General features: G+C 36.7%; 2 protein-coding genes across 10 annotated transcripts in view; one reads left to right on the top strand and one right to left on the bottom strand.

Annotated features, from left to right (window-relative positions):
- The window catches only part of kif16ba (kinesin family member 16Ba), a 30,231-nt gene extending 27,192 nt beyond the window's left edge, over nt 1-3,039 (bottom strand). For all 5 annotated transcript variants that reach the window (XM_039686742.2, XM_039686760.2, XM_039686769.2 and 2 more), the window contains exons 1-3: nt 2,721-3,039; nt 1,426-1,495; nt 1,231-1,344 (exon numbers count right to left, since the gene is read on the bottom strand). In XM_039686742.2, coding sequence (XP_039542676.2) covers nt 1,231-1,344; nt 1,426-1,495; nt 2,721-2,767 — 231 coding nt within the window. In that variant the 5' untranslated portion in view covers nt 2,768-3,039. The remainder of the gene's footprint in view (nt 1-1,230; nt 1,345-1,425; nt 1,496-2,720) is intronic.
- Nucleotides 3,040-9,428: 6,389 nt separating this feature from the next.
- mast1a (microtubule associated serine/threonine kinase 1a) overlaps nt 9,429-26,842 on the top strand; it is a 58,545-nt gene continuing 41,131 nt past the window's right edge. For 3 of the 5 annotated variants that reach the window (XM_039686721.2, XM_039686694.2, XM_039686713.2), the window contains exons 1-2: nt 9,430-10,112; nt 17,991-18,022. In XM_039686721.2, coding sequence (XP_039542655.2) covers nt 10,062-10,112; nt 17,991-18,022 — 83 coding nt within the window. In that variant the 5' untranslated portion in view covers nt 9,430-10,061. Of the gene's footprint in view, nt 10,113-17,990; nt 18,023-23,108; nt 23,223-26,842 lie in introns of those variants that run through there. The other 2 variants (XM_039686684.2, XM_039686730.2) reach the window with 2 other exon arrangements.

The raw sequence follows: 26,842 nt of genomic DNA, 5'->3' as shown, positions 1-26,842 counted from the left end.
GCAAAGCTCAAATCTAATTATAAAGTCAAGTTATGTTCTCAAGTGTACTGTTAACAATAGCAGGGCATTTACAATTCCTTGAAGATCAGGATTTGTTTTAATCTGCATCTGGGAAACCAGCCATGCATACCAATATTATAGTTTTTACTGTACAACACAACACCCAAGATTGTTTAGCACAGAGTTACAAACCTCTCTGAGCACAAAAGCTAAGAGGATTAGCTCCTAATATTTAATAATGCAGAAAATAAGTTCATAAAAAATTCATTATAAATTGATAAATGATGAATTCATTTTTTTTGTTATCGCCATTAAGTCATGTAATTAAACTAGTTCTGTGATCTTTCAAGGAAGAGAGCTTCAAGAGCGATTTCTTTACATGTATGCACCTGGAAGATGCTTTCATCCAAACAAAGCGACTCATTCTGCTTTCAAACGTCTCTGATTCAATATCAATCAGTTCAAACTGTGTTTTGACAACTCTCTTCGTTTGCATTGTCAGTAAAAGATAATAGTAAAAAAGAGGGCAATGTCCAGCTCATGCTCTGACAGGGAAATTTTAAAAGATCAAACATTTATATCAATAATTTACACGCGGTTATGTTTTTCCTTGAGTTCATATAGTGAAAACAGTGTGGGAAACCATGCATTGATTAACTAGATCTTATTTTACTTCTTAAATTCAGTTTTTTGGTTGAAATGGTTTCTTTAATTTATTTATTTATTTGTTTTTAAATTATGCTTAAAGGGATAGTTCACTTTGAAATACATTTTGGATATGTTTCAACCCTCACCTCAGAGTACTTGGATGTGACTGTGATTACAAGAGGTAAAAACGATATAAATACTGTTGGTTTTCTCACACAAACCGCTCGTTTCGTGTCTTAGGCCATCAATGTGTACTTACATTTACGAGTCATTAAATCATGTTTAATTTGGACTTCTCTGTGCATGCTCTTTGAGGTGGTGACCATAGACCTCCATTATATGACTGACAGACATGAACGGTTTGACCTAAAAATATCAAAATTGAAAATACTGCGGAAACAAAGACACCTACATCTTGGATGCGCTTGAGGAAAGCTAAAACATATCAAAATTTAATTTCAAAGTAAACTATCCCTTTAAGCAATTTCAGGCCAAACGCATAAATATCAATCTTTGCTATGGTTAATTAACAAACTGATGATTGCAAATGACAAAAGTTGTACAGTTCATATTTCCACTGACCTTCTCCTGTGAGACAAAGCTGCCGTTTTTACTGTCCGACGAGTCGTAAGAGAAATCATATGTGAAGGTCTTTGCTCTCTCTCTTACAGAGTCTCCAGTCACTCCATCTGGTATCTGATATAAAATACAATAATAAGCATAAAAATGATGCTTTCTGTGGAACTCAATCATGTGGAGTCGCTTAATACAACATACTTTTAAGTTGGTGATGGTGGTCTTGTTGCCTTCCATTTCGATGATGCATTTGGCAGACAGGTCTTTCTCCCTGGGCCAAAAATCAATAATACATAAATATGCAATTAATTTATTATTGCCAGTGTAAATCTGCGCTGTGTAAAAAAAAAAATTTCTGGAAGTTAGTGTTTGTATGTTCACGGATTTTAATTTTGTTTTAATTAAATGATTGTACTATATTTTAATTCAATAATATTTTTTTTATTTTAGTACCAAATTGTATTTATGCAACAGTTTACTGTGTAGATTATTCATTCCTGAAATGAAAAAAAAGTTTAACTTCAAAATTTTCTTTTTTACATTTATTGTAATGAAAAATGCACAAAAATACCATTTTAAATTCTTATATGATATATATTTTCCAATAGCCTCTCATTCATTTACAACGCGAATTCAGTTTTTAATGCAAACAATAAAAGTGTGACTATTTGTTTTCAGGACCATTTAGCCTTTTTTTTAGTTCTGAAACCTTTACAAAGTTTTTATTATTATATTATTTGTATATTATATATATAGTATTTACATACTATAGTATTTGTATATTATATATAGAATTTATTTACTATAGTATTTGTATATTATATTATTATAATGTACTGTCAATCGATTAGTCGTGTCTAATCGCATCTATCAAAAAAATATATAAATGTGTGTGTGTGTGTGTGTGCATATACAATACACATACACATATATACACCAAATTTAATGTTATATGCGATTAATCGATTTGAGCTCACTATAATTAACAAAAAATAAACAAAACAACAACAATAAACAAAACTTCTAAAATAATTGGGCAATTTTATTCCGGAAACATTTTTTCATCTTTTTGGTTCTTTTAATTACACTCCAGTGACAAATCACACCTCTCAGCCTAGTAAGACAGCATTATGGACATGCTGACTCTGAACGTGAGTATGACGTACACAGATGAGGTCAGAGTCACGGCGCAGCGGGGAACGATCGGCTCAGAGACAGTCAGGTTCGTATCTGGCCTGCGTCATGTAGCTACACTTCCCAATGAACAAAAATAATCATAACAATAATAATAAAATTGAAATAAATAATTAAACGGAATATTTCTTTTAAATATTCATATTATTAATGCTCATCATAATTTATACACCTGACCAAACTAATGTTGGGTTTAATATTTGTGCTTCACTACTGTCATGTATTTCCGCAGCTGTCGCGACATTTACTCGGACATTAATGTGCAGGTTTATTAGTTTATAGTGTGTTTGCCTCCCACTCACCGTCTGTTCATGGGCCGGACCCGCACTGCCACCCGAACCGATGCCATGACACATCCCTGAGGATCAGAACCACCACACACACTCACTTCAGTCACTTCTCATAGGTGACTGGCACACACTACTGTAACCGGCTCCGGGTGATGGGACTCTATCCACGTAAAAACAGATCAATCTGTCCTTGAGAGGAGCCGATAACAATCGTCTAGTATTCACTCAACTGTCATCATGTAAAAAAGCGTATTGTCCAGGACGCTGTTGTTTGGTTCGTATTGTTTTCCCGGAGTGATTCTCAACGTCCTGCTCTTTGCTGGCTGTAGGGCGGCATACAAAACACATATTAGACGCCGTACTGCCACCTGCCGGCCTGGAGTTATGGAAAACCTTGTTTACCTTAGTCACGAAACTTTTTTCGCTTGTAATGACAAAATGTAATATATAACTACAAGTTATTTGTCGCTAATGACATCAGAAGTGGAAAATGTTGATCAAAAATCTACATTTAAACAAATTGACCACCAACCACAGCTTTCAGACGCCATTTTTATTTCATTTTTAGCTCCACTGACTGAAACTGAAAGAAGCCTGTAGGATTGTGGGATATCAAGCAGTGAAGGATCATTCAAGGTATCTTCAGGAGACAGAGAGTGAAGCCAACATTGGATTGGGACGTGCCTTGATGCTCTCCAAAGGCAGCATTTTTAACATTTCGGGGTCGCAGCCATGGTGTGATGATAAATGTAAATAAATCAATGTACTTTAGAACAAAAACACATATAATAATAGAAATAATGCATACAATAGGCTACAAATAATAATACAAATATGAGGCTGTTGAGATCATTGCAAATATATGGCCTACTTTTATTGTTAGAATAACACCTGGGCCTAGTAGGCTACATATTAGTAGCTACAGAGTAAATGCAATAAACATAAATGGAAAAACTTTAATAATAAGGTAAACAAAACATAATAAATTACCATAATATATTCAAAATAAAGTGCTAGACATGCACATGTGAGATTTGTCAATGAATTTCTAGTGAAAAAAAATAATACTCCTCTACGGAAACAAAATATGTAACAATGGGGATGTGGATTTGTTTTATTAATTCATTTACATTTTCATGATGATGATTATGATGATGAAGATCTGCTTTTGTCTATATGGTCATATGCTATTTTAATCTTCCTTGCTCTAGTCTAGTCTACTTTAGTCTTTAGGTTAGCACTTAATCCAATTAAAACAGTGTGTTCATTACTTAGGTCGTGGACCTTCGTGTAATTAGACCAATAACAACCTTAACCTGATTTATCTAATCTTTGATTTATGCCAAGTCAGGTGACATCTTCTAGTCAATGTTGAAATTCTTTTATACCATTTTACCTTTAGTGAATTCCAGGCTGAAAACCTTGACTCTATTCTATTCTATTCTAAAACCTCTGTTAAGTAAGATCAAACATGCAGGTTGTCTCTTTTCTCTAACTTTATTCATTGAGGGCAAAATGTGAGGCATTAGATTATGGCACCTTATGCATAAGATATTTTACACATTTTGAACACACAATCACTAATGAGTTAAATATGTATTTATCAATGTTGTTGTTGTTAACTAATAAATTAGTTTTCCTTATTGAAACAAAGCTGCAATAAAATAATAACACATAAATACTAAAGAAACCAACAAAATAATGGTTATATTTGAAGTAGGCCTACTTATAACACTAAAACTGTAATAAAAATAAAGCCAAATATAAAAAAAAATGAAATCTAAAGCACATAACAAAATTAAACTTAAACTTAAACTAAAATTAAAAATAAAAGCTAATTCAAAATATTACTAAATAATAGTATTACATGTATATATCTATATCTATCTATCTATCTATCTATATATATATAATGCTATAATATGAATAATACTAAAATAACACTTTACTCTGTCAAGATGTATCAATAGGGGCAGACAAAAAAACAATGACATTAGTAGGCTGAATGTCTTTATTTTCTAAATTGAAAATCAAACATTAACTTCACAAATAAATTCTTTAGTTATGGATCTCTCTAGACGTTACATAAGAAAAAATAATAATTTGTGCAATTGTAGTGAAACGTTGTTGCTTCTCCCCACTGACCATCCCCAGGAATGATGCTTCCTCGGATGCCATCCTGAATCCATTCATGCTGTCCTGGGGCTTAAACTTAAACAACATAATGATAATATCATCTCTATTAGTTGTTGCTTTTCTCCAGCAGGACTGACAGACAGGGCCAGCAGACACTCTTAACATCAGCTCATACACACATGAACTGACTCTACAGAGTTATAAGGCAATTCCATTGTGAGCCATTAGAGCTGAAGTGCTCCTGTTCTTCAGTTTTTCAAAGTGCACATTCGCTGATCCTGGATTTTTTTCCCACAGTTCATAGCCAGAGTCGCTACAGCGTAAGAGGAGAGGATGACAATGGTGGAGCCCACGAAATGTGAGGAGGCCCCGCGAACCGGGACCTTTAGGGCTCTCCGTGGTACGGATCCTTCTGCGCGAGGTAACGTATGCGTCACAGACTCCATGATTCCCGTCAGTTCACCTATCGCTCTTCCTTCGGGATCGTTAAAGGTAACGAAGTTGAATCGCTTCACAGGCTTGAATTGAGGACAACAGGTATAATATCAATCAAGTTTCAGGCTCCACTGACACACACGTCCATCCGTTCCTTCGTTTATAACCCCCGCCCTCATGACACGCCCCATATCCCTAAATTAGTCTGTGTGCGTCAATGGGATGTGACACAGATAGCCCAACAGAGGTCAGCTAAACCGGGATAGCACAGTCAGACACGTCCGAGTTTAATTCTTTTAAGGGAGGCTCTGTAATACTGAGAAGGGATTTGAGCGACGGGAAGTCTCACACTAACACTATTAAGAGGCTTTCGCACCGGGACGTTATAAGAAAGTTATAGGTCCCTCAAGGACAAAATTTTATCTTAGGGACATTTTTCCTGGTGGCATTCGGTGGTGGGAACATGGCAAAAAGTAGTTATGAACTGTGAAAACGTACTTCTCGTGCGAAAGTTAATTTAGCCTAAGAATAGGAAACCACTAGTTCACTTTTAAAAAGCTTTTGCTGATAATTTACTCACCCCCATGTCATCCAAGATGTCCATGTCTTTCTTTCTTCAGTCGAAAAGAAATGAAGGTTTTTAATGAAAACATTCCAACATTTTTCTCCATATAATGGACTTTAATGGTAACCAAACGGTTCACGGTCCAAAAGACATTTTCAGTGCAAACTGTTTAAACTGTTCAAAGGGCTTTAAACAATTCTCGACGATGAATAAGGGTCTTATCAAGCAAAACGATCGCTCGTTTAAAAAATAAATAAATAAAGTTTCATCAAAATGAACAAATCAACTTTTTCATGTCAGTTTTTCATGTCATTTGGTTCATTCAACGAACGGAAAAAAACGAATTGACTCTGAAAAAGATTCGTTCATTTTGATGAACGAGTTCGAACAGGAGAGTCACGAACGCGCATCACAGAACAGAGAAAGGCGACCATTTGTGCTTATAAAACTTAAACTTTGTTTTATTTTTTTTAAATGAACTATCGTTTCGCTTGATAAGACCCTTATTCATCGTCTGAAATCGATTAAAACCCTTTGAACAGTTTGCGGTTTGCACTGAGAGTGTCTTTTGGACCTTGAACCGTTTGATTCCCATTGAAATCCATTATATGGAGAAAAATCCTGGAATGTTTTCATCAAAAACCTTAATTTCTTTTTGACTGAAGAAAGAATGACATGGACATCTTGATGGCATGGGGGTGAGTAAATTATCAGTAAAAGTTTTTTTTGATACTCCTTTAACGTTAGTGCACATGAGTAAACCTTATTGTAAAGACTTACACTATTGTCTTGTTACACATGAAGGATTGATCTGACCAAGGACAAGTGATGTCAGTCTGCTGTAAATAATCAGGTGACCCAGGAAACACACCAGTCCCATTAAACCCTTAATCCTGTTTGCGGTTTGATGTACTGAGACCCGCTTCTCTCAAATAATTGGATAGCTGTTTTGTTTTTTCCATCACTCTTAGCTGTGCATTATGACAACATTGGATTATAGTAAATGAGGATGGGAATGTTAAGTATTACTGAGCTACATCTACAATACATCAATGCATTATTTTTAGGTTTCATGTTGACTCCACTCTCAAAATATTGTTTGTTTAACTTAAAAAAGTAAGTAACTGCCTTAAAATTTTAAGTTCATTGAACTGGAAAAAGTGAGTTAAATGAAGGAGAAGAAACTCAAAATTATATGTTATCTGACTAAATAAATTATTTGAGTTGATTTGACAAAAGAAAAAATGTTGTGATTACTACACTGTAAAAAAAAATATTGTTGGTTTAACTTAAAAAAGTAAGTAACCTGGGTTGCCTTAAAATTTTAAGTTGATTGAACCGGAAAAAGTGAGTTAATACAATGAAGGAGATTAATTTAATAAGTTATCACAACTAAATAAATTATTATAAAGTTGATTTGACAAAAGAAAATATGTTGTGATAACAAATCTTGAAAATATTTTTTTACAGTGAAGCCTTAATGGAGAAAACACATAAATGTTTTGATTAGCTATAATTTACCTGTGACATATCTAATGATCTACATTATACGTTCAGGCATTATTGTGCCGCCGACTCACTTCAAGAACAATTCATCGCATGACACAGCATTTCGTTAGGATGATTTTCCAATTTGATAAGCAGTAATTTATGGCTAGGAGTTCAGGAAGAAATAAACACACAATAAATTTCATCCATCAATGACTCTCAAAGTGCACTTAGCGTCTTCGGAACAGTGTTCTACCATTTCACTCATTTAATTGTCTTTAAAAGTTTATTTTTTTGCTTTGTTGTATTTTGTTTTGTTTTTTAAAGCGTGAAACACCTTGGATATAATGAGACCAAAGACAATATAATTTCCTCTGTCTACCAACAGATGTCAGTGTTAATTCTTTCACCTGTAAACTGAATGTGTGCTTTTATGTTGAAGTGTCCAGTCAGTCTCTTTACACATAATAATAATAATAATAATAATAATAATAATAATAATAAATTAGAATTTTGCTTTAAAGGTTCACTATGTATGTCCCTCTAGTGGTTAAAAAAGAAAACTGCATGCATTTTGTGGAAAAACATTGTTTTAGTTGTGCTTCGGCTTTGCGCGACTGTGTGGATGAATATGGTTATCATCCTACTAATAAAACATAAAACAACTTTTCTCTATTCACGGAAATGACGAGACACACGTGGGTGAGCGACGTGTTCGCAATTTCCCGTGAAAACCATCCTGTCAGGTCAAAAATATAAACACTTAATTGGCTTAATATAGTTTATGCAGGGTAAGACAAACACGTTGTGGAAGAAGGATTTTTATGATGTTATGACTCATTGTTTAAATTTAGTTAATTTTGAAAAACAAAAAAAGTTACATAGTGTATCTTTAACTGCACACTCCACATGCTGTTCTTCCTCTTATAAAGACTGGGTTTGTCTCAATGGTCTTGATAAAAGCATCACACAACTTGTCGTCCATCTGTGTAATCGCATTTTCTCCTCTGTTTTAAAAAGCCTGCCATCCCTTAAGTATTATTTTATGATTAGCATTAGCATTGCTTTTCCTCCACTGTCTGAGGCCCATTTTTGGTTTGCAACTCATCAAATGAGAAGCATAGAAGCGAGTGAGTTCATGAGAACTAGAGAGAGAGCTGCAGCTCTGATATAAAATCTTGTGAAAAGCATTATAAACTGATTACTGGCATGGTTCTCAGTGTTTGTGGATGATTTGATGTAGTTCCTGTGGTCTTTGTCTTTCTCTCATGTAATGGTTTCTACAGCAGCAGAGCTTTTGATTACAGATTCCTCGTGGGTGCATCTTTTCTTGTACAGCTGATTGCATCCTGTTTGCCTACACTACAGCATTTGAATGTGTGTGTTTGTGTGAAAGTGAGAGAATATGTGAGAGAGCAAGTGTGCCGTTTAATGTTAAAAGAAACACATGCAAATTAACTAACTGGATTGACATCATTTTTTACAGTCTGAACCTGTATAGATGTAGATAGAGATAGATAGATAGATAGATAGATAGATAGATAGATAGATAGATAGATAGATAGATAGATAGATAGATAGATAGATAGATAGATAGATAGATAGATAGATAGATAGATAGATAGATAGACATTTATATTTGAGTTGACTAAACTTCAAATTAATGTAGCACGACAACTTATTTATTTTTTGACAGCGTTTGTTGTTTCAGAGATACTCAGATTCACCTCGCCTTATCAATTTGGCCCTTGTCAAAGTCCCTCAGATCTTTATTGCAGCCCATTTTTCCTACATCCAACACATTGATTATTATTGATATAAGCGATGATAACTTCACTTGTGCCTGGTCATGTTATATGTTATACACACAGACACATACAAATAGATTATAATAAAATATATTGCATTTATTAAAGATGGAATTAGGCACAATATATAAAGATATTTTAATTAACACATGACACAAAAACATTATATATTAAGTATCAATTCTGACTTCTGCTGGGCGCCACCAACATCAGCTCAGAGGAGCTCAAAGGGTTAACCTGTGCTTCTCCTTGAGAGTGAGAGAAGATTCATTAACACACGCGCATTCTCCACACACACACCGTGTGTATTTGGATCTATCAGCAGAGGCGGTATCCAATGCAGATTTCACGTGCACACATCAGTATTGCCACAGGAAGGAATGATTGCTATTTCGTTTTAGAAAGAAGCTCACGGCAAAAATCAGAGCAAGGATGCATTTCACATAAATGATGCCATTACTGATCCAGCTGCCAGCCAGCGAATATGATCTGATGGCTGTATCCTCTGGGGGACAGACCGTGGTCCATTAGTGCTCCAGATGTCCAAAGAGGACCTCGATCTCTCCGAAAGGACGCGCCTCGGTCGTGCCCGCGCGGACAGAAAAAGTGTAGACATGGAGCACTCAAGATGAAAATTTCAGCCTACTCGTTTCTGACTGTAAAAACCAGGCACTTTGACCCGAGAACGCAGCGTTTTAATCAATTATAAAACGATTTCCCGGTTTATTTTTTAACAGTTAACGTCTACTTTCCATCAGCTGTGTGTTTGTTGTTGATGTGTCTCGCGCATTGCTTTGCAACGCCCATGATCTCCTCTAGCTGAGGGGGGAAATGCAAACGGAGGAAAACTTCTGAACATCAGCTGTGGGCGTCTGTCACCACGTGGACTTGGATGTGAAGGGTTTTAGTTTGACAGACACGATGAGCGATGCCATGGATGACTCCGGTATCATCCGCCGGCGGAGGATGCAGGTGAGATGTCTTGTTATTCACAAACTGGATCACATTAAAAGTGTTGCAAGGCATTTAATCAATGTTTAACATCCCATATAAAATGTCTCTACTACCAGTCATGACTGAGAAATCCCGGCTGTTTGACTGGAGCCAATCAGAAACTCCCTCTGTCATGTCAATTATTTAGCGCGTTGGGGTTTGCGGACATCGGGTTGGCTCGTGTGTCTTCGGAGGGCGTGTAGCCTAATTTAAATGAGCAAAATCCCTGATAGCACACAAACGTCTGCAAGATGTCTGTTAAAGATCACTTCATCTGGTAAGAATCTGCTGTTTACTAATCTTCCCAGATAGCACAAGTCTATTTGATGTAATATTTACATCTGGAAGACGTATTTTTAAGAGTGTTTGCTCATCTGCAATAGGACGTTTCCTGTCAGATGCCAAATAGACGTTTAGAAGATGTCTTTAAGATGTAATGATTTAGAATGCATGTTAAACTGACATCTTCTAAACATCCATGTGACATCTGACAAGAAACGTCCTATAGATGTATTGCGGATGAGCAAACACTCTAAAAAATACGTCTTCCAGATGTAAACATCACATCAAATAGACGCTATCTGGGTTACTAATCTGATAGACATCTTTAAGATGTCAGTTTAACATACATTCTGAATCATTACATCTTAAAGACATCTTCTAAACGTCTGTTTGACATCTGACAGGAAACTTCCTATAGACAAATTGCAGATGAGCAAACACTCTAAAAATACGTCTTCCAGATGTAAACACACACATCAAATAGACGTCTCTCTGTGATGTACGTGTGCTATCAGGGATGGCAGAAGTTAGCAAAACGCTAACTAAAATTAGGACTAAATCGCTCGATTCATATGGATTTGTTTTACGATCCCTTTATGAAGTGTCTAAGTGGTAGATGTGTAGACCAGGGGTGCCCAATCCTGCTCCTGGCGATCGACTGTCCTGCACAGTTCATCTCCAACCCTAATCAAACACACCTGAATGTGATCCTAAAGACCTTAATTGGCTACTTCAGGTGTGTTTGATTAGGGTTTGAGATGAACTGTGCAGGACAGTCGATCGCCAGGAGCATGATTGGGCACCCCTGGTGTAGACTGTCAATGGAGGGACAGAAAGCTCTCAGATTTCATTAAAACATCTTCATTTATGTTCTGAAGATGAACAAAAGTCTTAACAGGTTTGGAATGACATGAGGGTGAGCAAATGAAGACAGAATTTTCATTTTGGGTGAACTATCCCTTTAAAGGTATCATATACTTTGTTATATCCAAGGAATAAAATGAAGTGCACAAAAAAGACATGATGATTATTTTTTATTTTATTTAGTTCACTTTTTGGTACACCTAAAGATAGCTAAGTTTGTTCATCATAAAGTGATCCCTGAACTTTGATTAGAAAAATAAAAATAAACTGGCTGGTAAAATTGGGTAATCACTGGCCACTGTGAATTCTTATGAATCTCATTTTCACAGTGTGATTTATTAACACTTAAACACTTAACACTGATTTCTTTGCCCAACAGAATGTAAATGTAAAGTGTTATCTATCTAAACCATAACAGTATTAGATTTGTTTTCATTGTAAGTTACTCACTAGGTTCCAGCGTACTCACAGGAGTTCATATTTGCTTTGTGGTTTGGGAGTTATTGTTTTCATGTCTCCGGTTCTTGCCCAGAGCAACATAACTGGAAAAAAGAGGTTTCGAGCTGTCGTATTATTGTTGGTACAGCACGGAAACCATCTGCTGTTCAATGAAGTCAAAACAAAAAGTGTGCGTATTACTTTCACTTCCCCTCTTTCACTGCTGAAAATAAACAAGCCATTTTCAAGCTCCAGCTGATCCGGGTTTCAGAGCGCCACCCCAGATCGCTACAGATTTAACACAAAGGTCACCACTTTTCAGCTCCTTAAAGGAATGGTTCACTTTTTTTAAAAAACTTTTGCTGATAATTTACTCACCCCCATGTCATCCAAGATGTCCATGTCTTTCTTTCTTCAGTCGAAAAGAAATTAAAGTTTTTGATGAAAACATTCCAGGATTTTTTCTCCATATAATTGACTTCAGTGGGAACCAAACGGTTCAAGGTCCAAAAGACACTTTCAGTGCAAACCGCAAACTGTTCAAAGGGCTTTAAACAATTCTAGACGATGAATAAGGGTCTTATCAAGTGAAATGATCGCTCATTTAAAAATAAAAAAAAAGTTTAAGTTTTATAAGCACAAATGGTCGCCTTGCTCTGTTCTCATGACTCTCCTGTTCGAACTCGTTCATCAAAATGAACGAATCTTTTCCCTATTTGTTCATTTTGTTCGTTGAATGAACCAAATGACATGTAAAAAGATTCATTAAAGATTGAAAAGATTTGCAATTCTGACTTTATATAAAGTCAAAATTGCGTGTTATAAAGTCAGAAATGTGAGATATAAACTATTCTGAGGGGGGAAAAAGCCTGATAACTCGCAATTGCACAATTCTGAGAAAAGATGTCAGAATTTCGAGATAAAAACTCGCAATTATGTCTTATAAAGTCAGAATTGCGAGATGTAAACTCGCAATTTTTTTAATTACGACTTTTTTTCTCAGAATTGCGACTTTATCTTGCAATTGCGACTTTATTTTTTCAGTTATATCTTGCAATTGTGACTATTTCTCAGAATTGCAACTTTATATCTCGCAATTGCGACTTTATTTCTCAGTTATATCTGGCAATTGTGACTATTTCTCAGAAGTGCCACCTTATTTCTCAGAATTGCGACTTAATATCTCGCAATTTTGAGATAAAAAGTCGTAATAATTTTTTTTTTTTAATTCAGTGGCGGAAACAAGCTTCCATAGGTTTCTTATTGTTTATCAATTAGGAAAAAAAAAGAGCGAAATGCGTGTTTAATTCTAAAAGTGTGACGATAAAAATGTATCATAGAAAAAATATGTTATGTCTGTTTTTGGTGCAAAATATAATTAAATGATAATTGTATCTCAGGAATATTACATGTAAAAAGAAAAAAAGGAGTCCCCTTTAAGCTTAAAGAAAAAAAAAAAACATAATTTCACTCACTGTCACATATAGGATCTTCTCCCCGGGAGACACATATTCAGGTTTACAGCTCTGTTTTCAACCAAAATGCCATCTGGATCTAGGAGAGGCGAGGTTGGAATGGCTTTAAGCCTGCAAAGCATTATGGGTGATCAAATGTAGACCACAAATTAGTGGTTGCTCTCAGGGATGCCAAGGAGCTTTGACCAACTTAAGGCTTTGTTTCAGGGAGCACTTCTGAGAAATCTGTGCACTTGGGAATTGACCTCTCAGGAATTCATGGATGCTTACTGATTGGATGCTGCTTTATTGTGTGAAGGTGCATCAAAGTAATGGAAAACCCACAGTCATTTAGGAGTCTGCAGTGCACGGATCAGTGTGTGTGTGTGTGTGTACATACAGGACGCATAGATTTCACTAGCCACCACTTTGATTCTTATAAATGCTTACAGAGGCATAGGCTTACGGGAAATGCTTACAGAGACAGAGGCTATCAGAGGCCCGACACTGGACAGAAAGGGTCTGGTTATCCTGGGAAAGGCACAGTCTGCTCTTTTAAGCCCCATTAGGCAGTTAATGGCAAGTTAACCGCTTATAGCATTGGAGAATAAATATGAAGTGAAGGGTAATATGGCTAATATAAACAATTTTCCATCCTTTTGATTATATTCAGTACTAGGCCTATATCTCAATATATTGTGATGTTTATGCAAAAGTATATAGTGATTAAAACAATACATGAATAATTCCATACTGTTTTGTCACTAAATGACAAAAATTAGTTTGCCAAACATCATGCTAGCAACATGCTAATCATGCTAGCAACATGCACGTCTTGTTAGCATTTTGCTAAAAACTAGCTAACCAGTTTTGCCACTAGAAGCACCACTCTCATTGTCTTTAGGAAATGTACATTCTAGTTATTTTTTAATATTTAACTATTGTATTAATTTCATTTTATATGCACTAATTTACACTATCGGTCAAGTTATTTTTTTATAAAGTCTCTTCTGCTCACCAAGGCTGCATTTATTTCATTGGAAATACAGAGAAAAGTAATATTGTGATATATCATTGCTATTTAGATAACTATTTTCTATTGTAATATATATATATATATATATATATATATATATATATTAAAATGTAATTTATTCCTATGATCAAAGCTGGATTTTCAGCATCATTACTCCAGTCTTCAGTGTCACATGATCCTTCAGAAATCACTCTAATATGATGATTTGATGCTCAAAATGCATTTCTTCTTATTATTAATGTTTTTTTTTGTTTTTTTTTAAAGTTGTGCTGCTTAATATTTTAGTGGAAACAGTGAGAAATGCATCCTTGATGATTTAAAGTATTAATTTATTTTTAAAAAATCGTTGACCCCCAAACTTTCTTTTACCAAAACACACTAAAATCTAACCGGAAGACCGGGGCCCTTTTTTAATTCATAATTTGTTAGAGTTAATTCATCGATACTCGTATTCACATGTTTATGAGTATATTCTTCTATTAAAACAGCATTATGGCAATGTTAACCTACAGTATGAGGGATTACATCAAAGTAGCAAACGAAGCAAAAAATATTGATTAGAGAATCTCAACGTATATCTTGTATGAAATAATATGTTTTTTGAATTATACTCTGGTCGCTAAAACATTGAATCCCGGATGATTCAGGAGCCGCTCCGCGCGGTGTGTATTGTGGAGTAATTTCAGCCTGTCTGTTTGTCTATGATTGACAGCCTGGTCTTGCAGTGTGGCGACTGCGTTATTACCCTCAGTCCTCTTTTCCATCCCTCGTTTTATCCCCTGTTGGAGCGAGGGGGCTTTCTCTCCTCTGGGCGTTGAGCCCAGTCTGTTTAGTCTCAATGTTATTCATCACCGCTCTGGAAGTTCACAGACTTAATGAGCCCAGTGTTTTGTCAATATGGTCAAGTGCATGTGTCTTATATTGTTTCGGCTTGTGGCCACTCCATTGGGAACGAGAGAAAAGTAGAAACACAGGCTTTGAGAAAGTGCCTGCATCCCAATTTACATACTAACAAGTACGTACTTGAGTGTAGTGAGACGGTACGGCAGTGTTGGGATGTGCTGTCATAACATCTTTGACCTAAACATCCAAACAGAGTGCAGAAAATGACGATAAATTTAGAAATGCCAGGATCAGAATGGTTTTCCTCTCACAGAGGAGAACGAAACTATGAAAATGTAAATGAAGTGCTGTTGTGGGGGATATAACAGCTTCTTTCTTCGGCTCTCTTGCTCCCTGTGGAGTGCAGACAGTCAATAAGCAGAACCACATTTTATCTGAGATGACAAGTCGCACAATGTCTCGGAGTGGAAATCAGAGCTCCGTTTTGATTGGTTTTCCATGTTTGTTTGGGTTTTTTTAGCTCATAAGGTTAGAGGTTTGCTGAACTATTAACCCTCATGGTGTTCCTCACTTATTAGGGTTCATACCATATCTGATTCTGTTCTAAGACCATCATTTAGTCTCAAAAGTCACCAAAGTTTGCACCATTCCCATGAAGTCAAACGTGTCCAAGATTCAGAACTTGGACTTGGGCCAGGAAGATCCCCCACCTATTATATGTGGTTTCGATGTCATGGAAACAACACTGAGCTTCCTCCTGAGTTTTGCACAGCAACCTCTCATATTCAGAAAATGAAACAATCTAGCTGAAATGAAATTGAAGCTGTTTTAATAATTGTTGATTAATAATAAGTTGTTTGAAGGGGAATGAATTGATCTGCTCTCTAATACTATTGCTTCACCTCATTGTCTCATTTCTCAACTGTGACATCCTTTCTATCCATCTTTCTGTTTCCTCTTCACTCATGTTTTGCTTAAATTTTATATTCTGGTAAGTAATGGAGAGTCTATCTATCTATCTATCTATCTATCTATCTATCTATCTATCTATCTATCTATCTATCTATCTATCTATCTATCTATCTATCTGTCTGTCTGTCTGTCTGTCTGTCTGTCTGTCTGTCTGTCTGTCTGTCTGTCTGTTTATCTATCTATCTATCTATCTATCTATCTATCTATCTATCTATCTATCTATCTATCTATCTATCTATCTATCTATCTATCTATCTATCTATCTATCTATCTATCTATCTATCTATCTATCTATCTATCTATCTGTCTGTCTGTCTGTCTGTCTGTCTGTCTGTCTGTCTGTCTGTCTGTCTGTCTGTCTGTCTGTTTATCTATCTATCTATATGTCTATCTATCTATCTATCTATCTATCTATCTATCTATCTGTCTGTCTGTCTGTCTGTCTGTCTGTCTGTCTGTCTGTCTGTCTGTTTATCTATCTATCTATCTATCTATCTATCTATCTATCTATCTATCTATCTATCTATCTATCTATCTATCTATCTATCTATCTATCTATCTATCTATCTATCTATCTATCTATCTATCTATCTATCTATCTATCTATCTATCTATCTATCTATCTGTCTGTCTGTTTATCTATCTATCTATCTGTCTGTCTGTCTGTCTGTCTGTCTGTCTGTCTATCTATCTATCTATCTATCTATCTGTCTGTCTGTCTGTCTGTTTTTATCTATCTATCTATCTATCTATCTATCTATCTATCTATCTATCTATCTATCTATCTATCTATCTATCTATGTATCTATCTATCTATCTATCTATCTGTCTATCTGTCTGTCTGTCTGTCTGTCTGTCTGTCTGTCTATCTATATGTCTATCTATCTATCTATCTATCTATCTATCTATCTATCTATCTATCTATCTATCTATCTATCTATCTATCTATCTATCTATCTATCTATCTATCTATCTATCTATCTATCTATCTATCTATCTATCTATCTATCTGTCTGTCTGTTTATCTATCTATCTATATGTCTATCTATCTATCTATCTATCTATCTATCTATCTATCTATCTATCTATCTGTCTGTCTGTCTGTCTGTCTGTCTGTCTGTCTGTCTGTCTGTCTGTCTGTCTGTCTGTCTGTCTGTCTGTCTGTCTATCTATCTATCTATCTATCTGTCTGTCTGTCTGTCTGTCTGTCTGTCTGTCTGTCTGTCTGTCTGTCTGTCTGTTTATCTATCTATCTATCTATCTATCTATCTATCTTGTTATACTTGCAAGACTCAAAGGCTCATATCTTTTTGGTCATTGAGGTCGTTGTTTTTTTACCAGTCAAGATTCAATAATGTAAAGATAAACAGTATTTCTATAGGTTATTGTCGGTAAATAAACAAACAAAAGTAACAGTATTATAGTTGAAAATGACAAAATTAAAGTATCTTCTTAAATTGTAGAACGCAGCACACACACACACACACACACACACACACACACACACACACCGGCAACAGACTATTTGTCCACTTAATTCTCCATTAGTTGCTTAATGGCGCCAGTCCCGTGTCACACACGATGTCATCAAAGTGAGTCACAGTGGGTGAAGTCATTTCCCCCCGACAGAAACCCTTAGTGTTCAATCACATGCACCAGCATGCCCCCCCCCCCCCCTCTCTCTCTCTCTCTCTCTGTCTCTCTCTCTCTCCAGTGACCTTGTTTGTGAAATTGGCCATTAATGTTTTGGGATTGTTCTCCCTTAAGTGCTGTCCTCCCTCTCTGATATCTGAAGAGCATTATGGGTCATAATGAATGTCAGCTGGCATAAGATTATTCCAGTTTGGTTTCATCAAGATATTCATGTCCTAAAGCAAACTAGTATTGAGCAGTTATTGATGCTATCATTTTACACAGGGTAATATAATCACTCAGTCTATCATTTCTCTCTCTCTCTCTCTTTTCCAGAAGGATCTTCCCCTGCCCAGGAAGAGCAGTGGGTGAGTGTATAAAATCTGCTTCACTTGATTTGATTCCGCATTTATTTCTATAATGTTGTCTGAGGACTCTTTTTCTGCTGTGACTAGCATAATGTGGTACTGAGTAAAAGCACTTTTCTCAAACGCAATCCTAAACAAACAACCTCCATTTTTCGCTACACATTGAAATTACTTGATGTGCTGAATGAAAGATTGACAGACGAAAGTTGCAAAGTTTTGCATCACTAAAAGCGGTATTATGTGAAAGCAGGGAAATTGTGAACGCTCCCAACATTTGCATATTTTTTAACAGATAATGCAGGGTCACAGTAATATCATGCTACAATAGTGTGGAAGCACACCGTATAATAGTTCAATACTGGGTTAGTTCAAAAGTGCAGGAAGTAATGCAAGAATGCAGTAATACAGTAATCCATCCGGGTCACGGCACCAAAAATGCATTGCATTGTAATGAGCTCTTACTGGCCTACGTCCATTACAGATGCAGTGTTAATTCATGCAGGAACACAGCAGAGTAATGCAGGGACGCAATATTACTTTCACCATCCAGTCTTAACAGTTGATGGTAAACAAACTTGGCTTGCTGTCCCCAAAGGCTCAAATCTGAGGCTCGACTCGAGCTCCGAGCTCAACCCCACAATAACGGTACCATATATAGGGAGACTGCTGGGACTGCAGCTTATTTGTGCTTGTAATGATGATTGACAGGACTGAAAGCTCCTCCCGGTCCTACATACGGAAATTCATTTTGTACAACAGTGCAGGAAAGCATCAATACATCAGTGTAGTACTGCAGCGATACAGTCCAGCAATGCAGGAATGCAGCGATGAACTGTTGCTGTAATGAAAGTATGCAGCGATGCAGGCATACAGTAATGCACTGTTGGAGAGACACAATGCAGCAATGCAAAAAAGCAGTAATACTGAAGTGCAACGTTATTGGGTTCAGTAATGCAGTACAGGCTTGCAGGATAGCATATGAGGGCATCAATGCACCAGTGTTTAAGATCGAGATGATGCAGGAGTACTGGAGATAAAATATGTGTCTGTCCTAATACAACTGTGCATAGTTAGGATTGGAAAATGAATGGCTTTATCAACTTTTAAAAAAATGCCGAAAACACTTCAATCACCATATGGTATTTTGGCATGATGTCAAAGATGCCAACATAATTGAATGCCATGAGGAGAACTATGCTGGAAAATACAACGCGCACTAAATTAAATATGCAACTTGCACATGAGTCTCCATGTTTTTTGGCCAGCACTGTGTGTTTTGTGTGGTGAATTATTGGCTTCCAAGAACATTTCAAGAGTTGATCATTTATCTAAAGGACAAAGTATGTATCCGAAGGCCATTTTGTTAACTTTTGGATGATGTGCACTGTGTTGCTGTCCAATGTAATATCCCGTCATGACTCAAAACCCTTGAGAGCCTGAGCCTTGCAGACAGTGAATGAGGCGCTGGCCTTGGTGCTGAACCTTCTCTGGCATGAGAGACTCCCTGTGTGTGTGTGTGTGTGTGTGTCTATACTGAACACTTGTGATCTGTCTGTTTATTGTCTATATATAGAATCACAACACCTCAGTTTTCACAGATTTGGTGTTAGAGAGTGTGTGACTGTGTGGGTTTCATTAGCTACTGTGAGAGTTTGGGCTTTTTGTATGATGATGAGATCAGAATGGCTGTTAGTACCATAATAGCATTAACGTAACTGCTAAAGAGCCTCTCCACGGACTTACACACACCATACCTGAATTGGTGTGTATGAATAGAGCTTTCTTGGGAGGTTTTGTAGTTTCTTATGGCAGCTAATAACGGATGGGTCTTTTGTGCTCAGTACAGGTCACGCTGTTTAACTGGCCTGATACAGTAGATTAATCAGCAGACGATCAATATGGCATTTCCAGGACTGCAGGATACCAGCTCTACACTGTCTGGAGCGGCATGACTGTCAGACTGTCCCATATCCACAAAACTACACCGTCACTCTAGCAACGGTTTCCATGGCTGTTGTTATCTATGGATGTTTTTAATGAGACTGGTTTTATTTTGAGAGAACCTCAGCTTTTAATTTAAGTATAAGATTTGAGGAGGAATTTCAGATTAATTTACATATTTTGATTATTGATGGATGGATGGATGGATGGATGGAAGGATGGAAGGATGGATGGATGGATAGATGCATGGAACAAATGGATGGATGGATAGAAGGATGGATGGATGGAAGAATGGAAGGATGGATGGATGGATGCATGGAACAAATGGATGGATGGATGGAAGGATGGATGGATGGATGGATGGATGAATGGATGAATGGAACAAATGATGGATGGATGGATGGAACAAATGATGGATGTATGTATGAATGGATGGAACAAATGATGGATGGATGGATGAATGGATGGAACAAACAAACAATGGATTGAACAAATGATGGAAAGGTTGTTGGTTGGATGTTGGTTGGAATAAAAGGACCGAAAGATGGATGGATGGAACAAATGATGGATGGATGGAACAAATGGATGGATGAATGAATTGAATGAATTGAACAAATGGATGGATGGATGGATGGATGGATGGATGAATGGATGGATGGATGAATGAATGGAACAAATGATGGATGGATGGATGGATGAATGAATTGAACAAATGGATGGATGGATGGATGGATGAATGGATGGATGGATGAATGAATGGAACAAATGATGGATGGATGGATGGATGGATGGATGGCTGGATGAATGGAACAAATGATGGATGGATGGATGAATGGATGGAACAAACAAACAATGATTGAACAAGGATTGAACCCATCATTTGTCATTTGTTCAATGGATTGAACAAATGACAAATGATGGAATAAAAGGACCGAAAGATGGATGGATGGAACAAATGATGGATGGAACGAATGATGGATGGATGGATGGATGGATGGATAAATGAATGGATGGAACAAACAAACAATGGATTGAACAAATGATGGAAAGATGGTTGGATGGATGGATGGAATATATGAACGAAGATGGATGGATGGGTGGATGGAACAAGTGATGGATGGAACGAAGGATTGATGGATGGATGGATGAATGAATTGAACAAATGGATGGATGGATGGATGGATGGATGAATGGATGGATGGATGAATGAATGGAACAAATGATGGATGGATGGATGGATGGATGGATGGCTGGATGAATGGAACAAATGATGGATGGATGGATGAATGGATGGAACAAACAAACAATGGATTGAACAAATGATGGGATTGAACCCATCATTTGTCATTTGTTCAATGGATTGAACAAATGACAAATGATGGAATAAAAGGACCGAAAGATGGATGGATGGAACAAATGATGGATGGAACGAATGATGGATGGATGGATGGATGGATAAATGAATGGATGGAACGAACAAACAATGGATTGAACAAATGATGGAAAGATGGTTGGATGGAATATATGAACGAAGATGGATGGATGGGTGGATGGAACAAGTGATGGATGGAACGAAGGATTGATGGATGGATGGATGGAAGGAACGAACAAACAATGGATGGAACAAATGATGGAAAGATGGTTGGATGGATGGATGGAATGAATGAACAAAAGATGGATGGATGGAGCAAATGGTGGATGGGTGGAAAACTATGGATCAATGGATGGAAAGGAATGTTAGGAAAATGGATATATTGAATGAATGAATGAAAGATATATAGATAAACAATGGATGGATGGGAAAATGATGGATGGATGGATCTTGGATGGAACGATTGAATGAAGAATATTGGTAGAACAATAGATGGATGAAACAAATAATAGATAGATAGATAGATAGATAGATAGATAGATAGATAGATAGATAGATAGGATCTGAGTGATGTTTCCATTGTCAGACTGCATGTCACACACGTCTTCCTTCCATCCATTACTCCACGTCATATTTTGAGTTTGACCCAGTAACTTCTAAAAGCTCATCTCCGTCTGTCTCTCATCTATATTTAATCTCTCTTTCCACCATCCAGATCATTTATTATTGAAATGAGCACCTTTTAATGTCTGTCTGGGCCTGTGTGTGTGTGTGTGTGTGTGTGGGTGTGGGTCAGGGCTCCCCAGTCCCAACAGACCCTCTCGACTGTGACATGACGCAATTTGAAGGTTCAGACCAGGTTTATTGTGGTGAGTTATCTAGGGCACAGAGATGATGTCAGTGCTCTTATACAGAGAGAGAGAGAGAGAGAGAGATGGGTGGAGCTTTGCAGTGACATCACAATCAAATCGACCAATCAGCTGTCAGCATCCAAGGATAACCGTAGCAAGCGCCCCCCAAAAACCCTCTTCTTTCTCTCTTCTTTCCACCCTTATGTGTCTGATTTCAACTTACTGCAAATCACATTAGAACTGGAAAGTTTGATTCGAGACGTCCATTAAAAACTCGTTTTGCATTATCTTTTTGTGGATTTTTTTCCCTATATTAAAATGTTTAATTAAAAAGCTAAATGAAGATTCCTGTTAATTATTTATTGATTTATTAATATTTTTGACTTATATATATATATATGTGTGTGTATGCATGTATGTTAAATCAAAAGTCAAAAAATCATGGATTTTTTGAAAAATATTGGGGTATATATTTACACATTAGGATATATATTGAATATCATCAAAAAACAATATATTTTTAACCTTGCGCAACAATACATTTGACAAATCTGTTTTGAGCGTCCATGCTTATAAAAAGTGTCCAAATAAGGGCCTGTGTGTTTTAAGGGTCTACTTTATGATCAATTTCAACACAATATTTTTCATTTCATTTGATCCCCCCCATGTGTCATTCATATTTCCATTAGCACTGGCACAGCCCGGAGCCCTGAGCTTTGATAGGCTTTTAATGGCCACACACACACGCTGACAGCCCTCCTATGATCCCTCCCTCCCTCACCCCCTCTCTCTCTCTCTCTCTCTCTTTACTTCCTGGCTTGGCACACAGTACCCTTGAGAGCCACCTTCCCTCCCTCCCTCTCTCTCTCTGTATCTTCTCCTGCTCTCCATCACTCAGATGAACCCGGCGCGTGTGTGAGGGAGGACGAGATGTGCCATGGTGTAGTCGACTGTTGTTTAAGTGTGTGTTGAGACACTCGGCTGCCGCTGTCACTCTCATCGTCCTGGCCAGCAACATGTTCCGCCGAACCAAGAGGTAAATGAGAGAGAGAGAGAGAGAGAGAGAGAGAGGATTATTTGGCTTTCTCTTGCAATAATGACTCATCAGTATGTGCTGCTTGTGTTTGGTTTGATTATTGCTGATCTGATGATGATTTTGTTATTTTTGGTGATGATGATGGTGATGCGCTGTGATTGTTTACACTGATGTCATCGTCTCTCGGCGGTTTCGTGGAGGGGTGACAGCTTGTGTTTTGCAAGTGTGTTTGCATGCGTGAACTCATGAGAGATTTGGTCTTTCTGTTTAGGTAGTGAGAGACCGATATATTGATCAGGGTGATTAATTGGTCGTTCGTTATATTGCCATTTTGAGATATTATATTATATTATATTATATTATATTATATTATATTATATTATATTATATTATATTATATTATATTATATTATATTGCATTTTGATCGGCAATTGGCAACAAACTGGTCCAGAATTGACTTTTTGCCACACCTACCAAAAAATTACAGCACATTTTTAGGGCTGTCAAACGATTAATCACGATTATTCACATCCAAAATAAAAGTTTGTGTTTACATAACATATGTGGGTGCACTGTGTATAATTATTTTGTGTGTATATATATATACTGTATATATATATGTAAAGAATCTCGGCTTAAGTTTATAGCTCAATTTGAATTCAGGGGAAGAATATTCCAAAATCAATGATCTGGATCAGCAACTTATAGAATATTCGTTAAACCGAGTTTCTCACATGAATTAAATCACCCAACGAGGGGTGTGTCACAACACACGTCTGCTTCAGGTATATATGACGAAATTAAACACAACGAATTATGATTAATTTGGAACATATATTTTCCACAGATCGGGGCTGTTCTTTATAACAACAAGGATTACAGTTTTCTCAGTCAGCGCGCCAGCGTGCGGATCTGTAAAACTATTAATCACTTGATCTGTTTAGCTTACTATTCTGACAATGTTTTGTGCACTCAACAAAATCAGCTTGTAGCGTTAGGATCTAATATTAAAGAGGCTTTGTTATGTGATTAATACAAACAATGGCAAAGAATGTATAAATGAGTTTAATAAAAACACACGACTAAGTTACACTACAAAAATCACACGATATATGTATGTACACAAAATGAAAGTGAAACTAAAAAGGAAACAAGGGAAAATGGGAATACAAAGAGAAGTACAGTTACTAGCACAGCTTTAAACCTTCAGAGACAACCACAGGATTATATCTTGAGTTTCAAATTTGATGGAACAAATTGCTATTCAGACCTTTGTATGCTGGGAGCGTGCGGTTGTCCGTAAGGCTGGAGACAGGTTCCTTTGTTCTCCCCACGTGGGTGTGCGTCGCGGGAGTTCAAAACGAGTTCGTGCTGGATGGTGTCTTCTTGTTCGAGAGGACACACGTACGAACTGTAACTGGCTATTCGCAAAAGTAAACGAAGTAAAAATAACGAAAACTGATAACTTTAAAAAGCTTCAGAAGACGCCGAGAGTGTCCAATGAATTCCGGAAAGAGTTCAAGAGTCTAAGCTTAAGAGTAAGAACAATAGCAATCAGGTAAGAGAGCTAAGAAATTAGGAGACATAAGAGTTAAGAATTAAGATAGCGATGAATCTGTGGCGAGAGTTTTTCAAGGGTGTTTTGGGACCCCCCTAACCCTCGGATGGCCAATGAGCGTCACACAACTGAAGGAGCGCGCGCCCACTTGATTAACATATCACGTTGTTAATCTGGGTTCTTAAGACAAAGGAAAAGTTCTGCTAACTTTGAAAACAAACTTATACATAATGGTATACATTTCACAATATCGATATACAGTTTAAAAGACAGATCATGCTATGAGGATTACAAAGACATCAAACACATTGGACTATTTTGACAGCATTATTGAATTACATGTTTAAAGCATTGTATTACAGTTATCTAAACTTCTTTGACACGCGTGAGTCCATTCGAAGCTGAAATAGTGAATTACAGTTCTTTTACATGTATTTCGGCATACTAGATAATTTTGGTAACTCTTTTACAAGCTTTCAGAGATGTCCGTGTTTGTGTGCGTGCAGGAATGTTCAGCGTGCGGACGCGTTAATGTGCGTGTGTGTGTGTGTGTGTGTTGCACGTAGGTGTGGGTCAGCGGGTCGCACGTATATTGCGATAGAACAAACGAAGTCTGGTTAGTCTCCAGAGTTCCCTCGCTTTTGGAGGTGTCAAAGGATCAAAGAGGAGAGAGAGTTAATCTGATCGCGGTCAGTTTAACTGGCGTTATTGGCGGGGGATGTTGCCCCGTGATGTCTCCGTGTTCGTCCTAAATCACACTTAGTCAGGTAACCCCAGACACTCGGGCGCCTGACTGCAGTAAAAGTCAAAGTTGAATTAAAACACATATGCGTAGGAATGTGTTAAAAGGGTCTCTGCCAACCACACTCTGAGTAATTGCATGCAAACTGGTTAATGATGTCCGACCCAGAATCTCTACATATATATATATATACACACACTCATGCATGTATATTTAAGAAAAAAATATTATTTATATATCAAATATTTATATATAATACAAATTATATATAAATCTATATACAGTATATACATGAAAATATTTCTTAAATATATACAAGCATGTGTGTGTATTTATTTAATAATTATACACAGTGCACCCATATATTATATAAACACAAACTTTTATTTTGGATGCGATTAATCGTTTAACAGCCCTATTTTTTGCATTATTTACTTAATAATAATAATACTTAAAAGTTCATGATAAATAAATATATATATAATGCCATGTAAAGTAATGTATTTATCATAAACTTATTTTTTCTTGAACATGAGCAGCATATGTCTAAGTCACAAAAATGTCAAAATTTCTAAACATTGTAATAATTTTATGAAAATGTTGTTTTTAATGTAAATTATAAAATGACACTAGAGTAATGATGCTGAAGATTCAGCTTTGCATCACAGTGATGAATTCCATCAATGAATCATCTGATTGTTCAGCAATATTGACCGGTGCTGATTATCTCAAAATTGTACATTATCGACATATTTAATGAGCCTCTCTTAGAAACAGTTTTTATATTGTTACAATAATTACAATACAGTTACAATAATTATATTGGCCTTCAACTTCTTTGTTCTATATTGTGTTTTTGCTATCTGAAATCTCATATCGATTAAGCACTAGTTTATAACTGCTATGTAGCTTCTGGTTAACTGTACATAAGCACACACACACACACACACACATGCTTTTGGCTGTGTTGACATGAGCACATGAGCAGCTTATAATATGTGTGTTTATGTTTTGTACATATGCTGGTGTGGCTGTTGCGTGTGTGTCTATTTGTGTTCATGTGTGATGTTGTGTGTGGGAGAGAAGAGATTAAAGTGGCTTTGAACATGCGTGTGTGTGTGTTCACAGTGCGCCTTAATAACAGACTGTCTCTTTCTCTCTCTCTTTCTCTCTTCATCTCTGTCTGTCCCCCATGGCGCTCCATTCTGTCTGTACTGACGCTGTTGGGCTTAGATTAGTCACATTCTGCTGTGTGTGTGTGCGAGAGAGGGCTTATGAATAGTTAAAGTTTAATTATTTTGTTCTGCACTGCAAAAAGA

The sequence above is a fragment of the Pimephales promelas genome, chromosome 6 (genome assembly GCF_988280905.1).
Source record: "Pimephales promelas chromosome 6, fPimPro1.hap1.1, whole genome shotgun sequence".
Classification (NCBI taxonomy): Eukaryota; Metazoa; Chordata; class Actinopteri; order Cypriniformes; family Leuciscidae; genus Pimephales; species Pimephales promelas.
The sequence above is the reverse complement of the archived record's forward strand: the minus strand, read 5'-3'. Positions and strand labels throughout refer to the sequence as shown.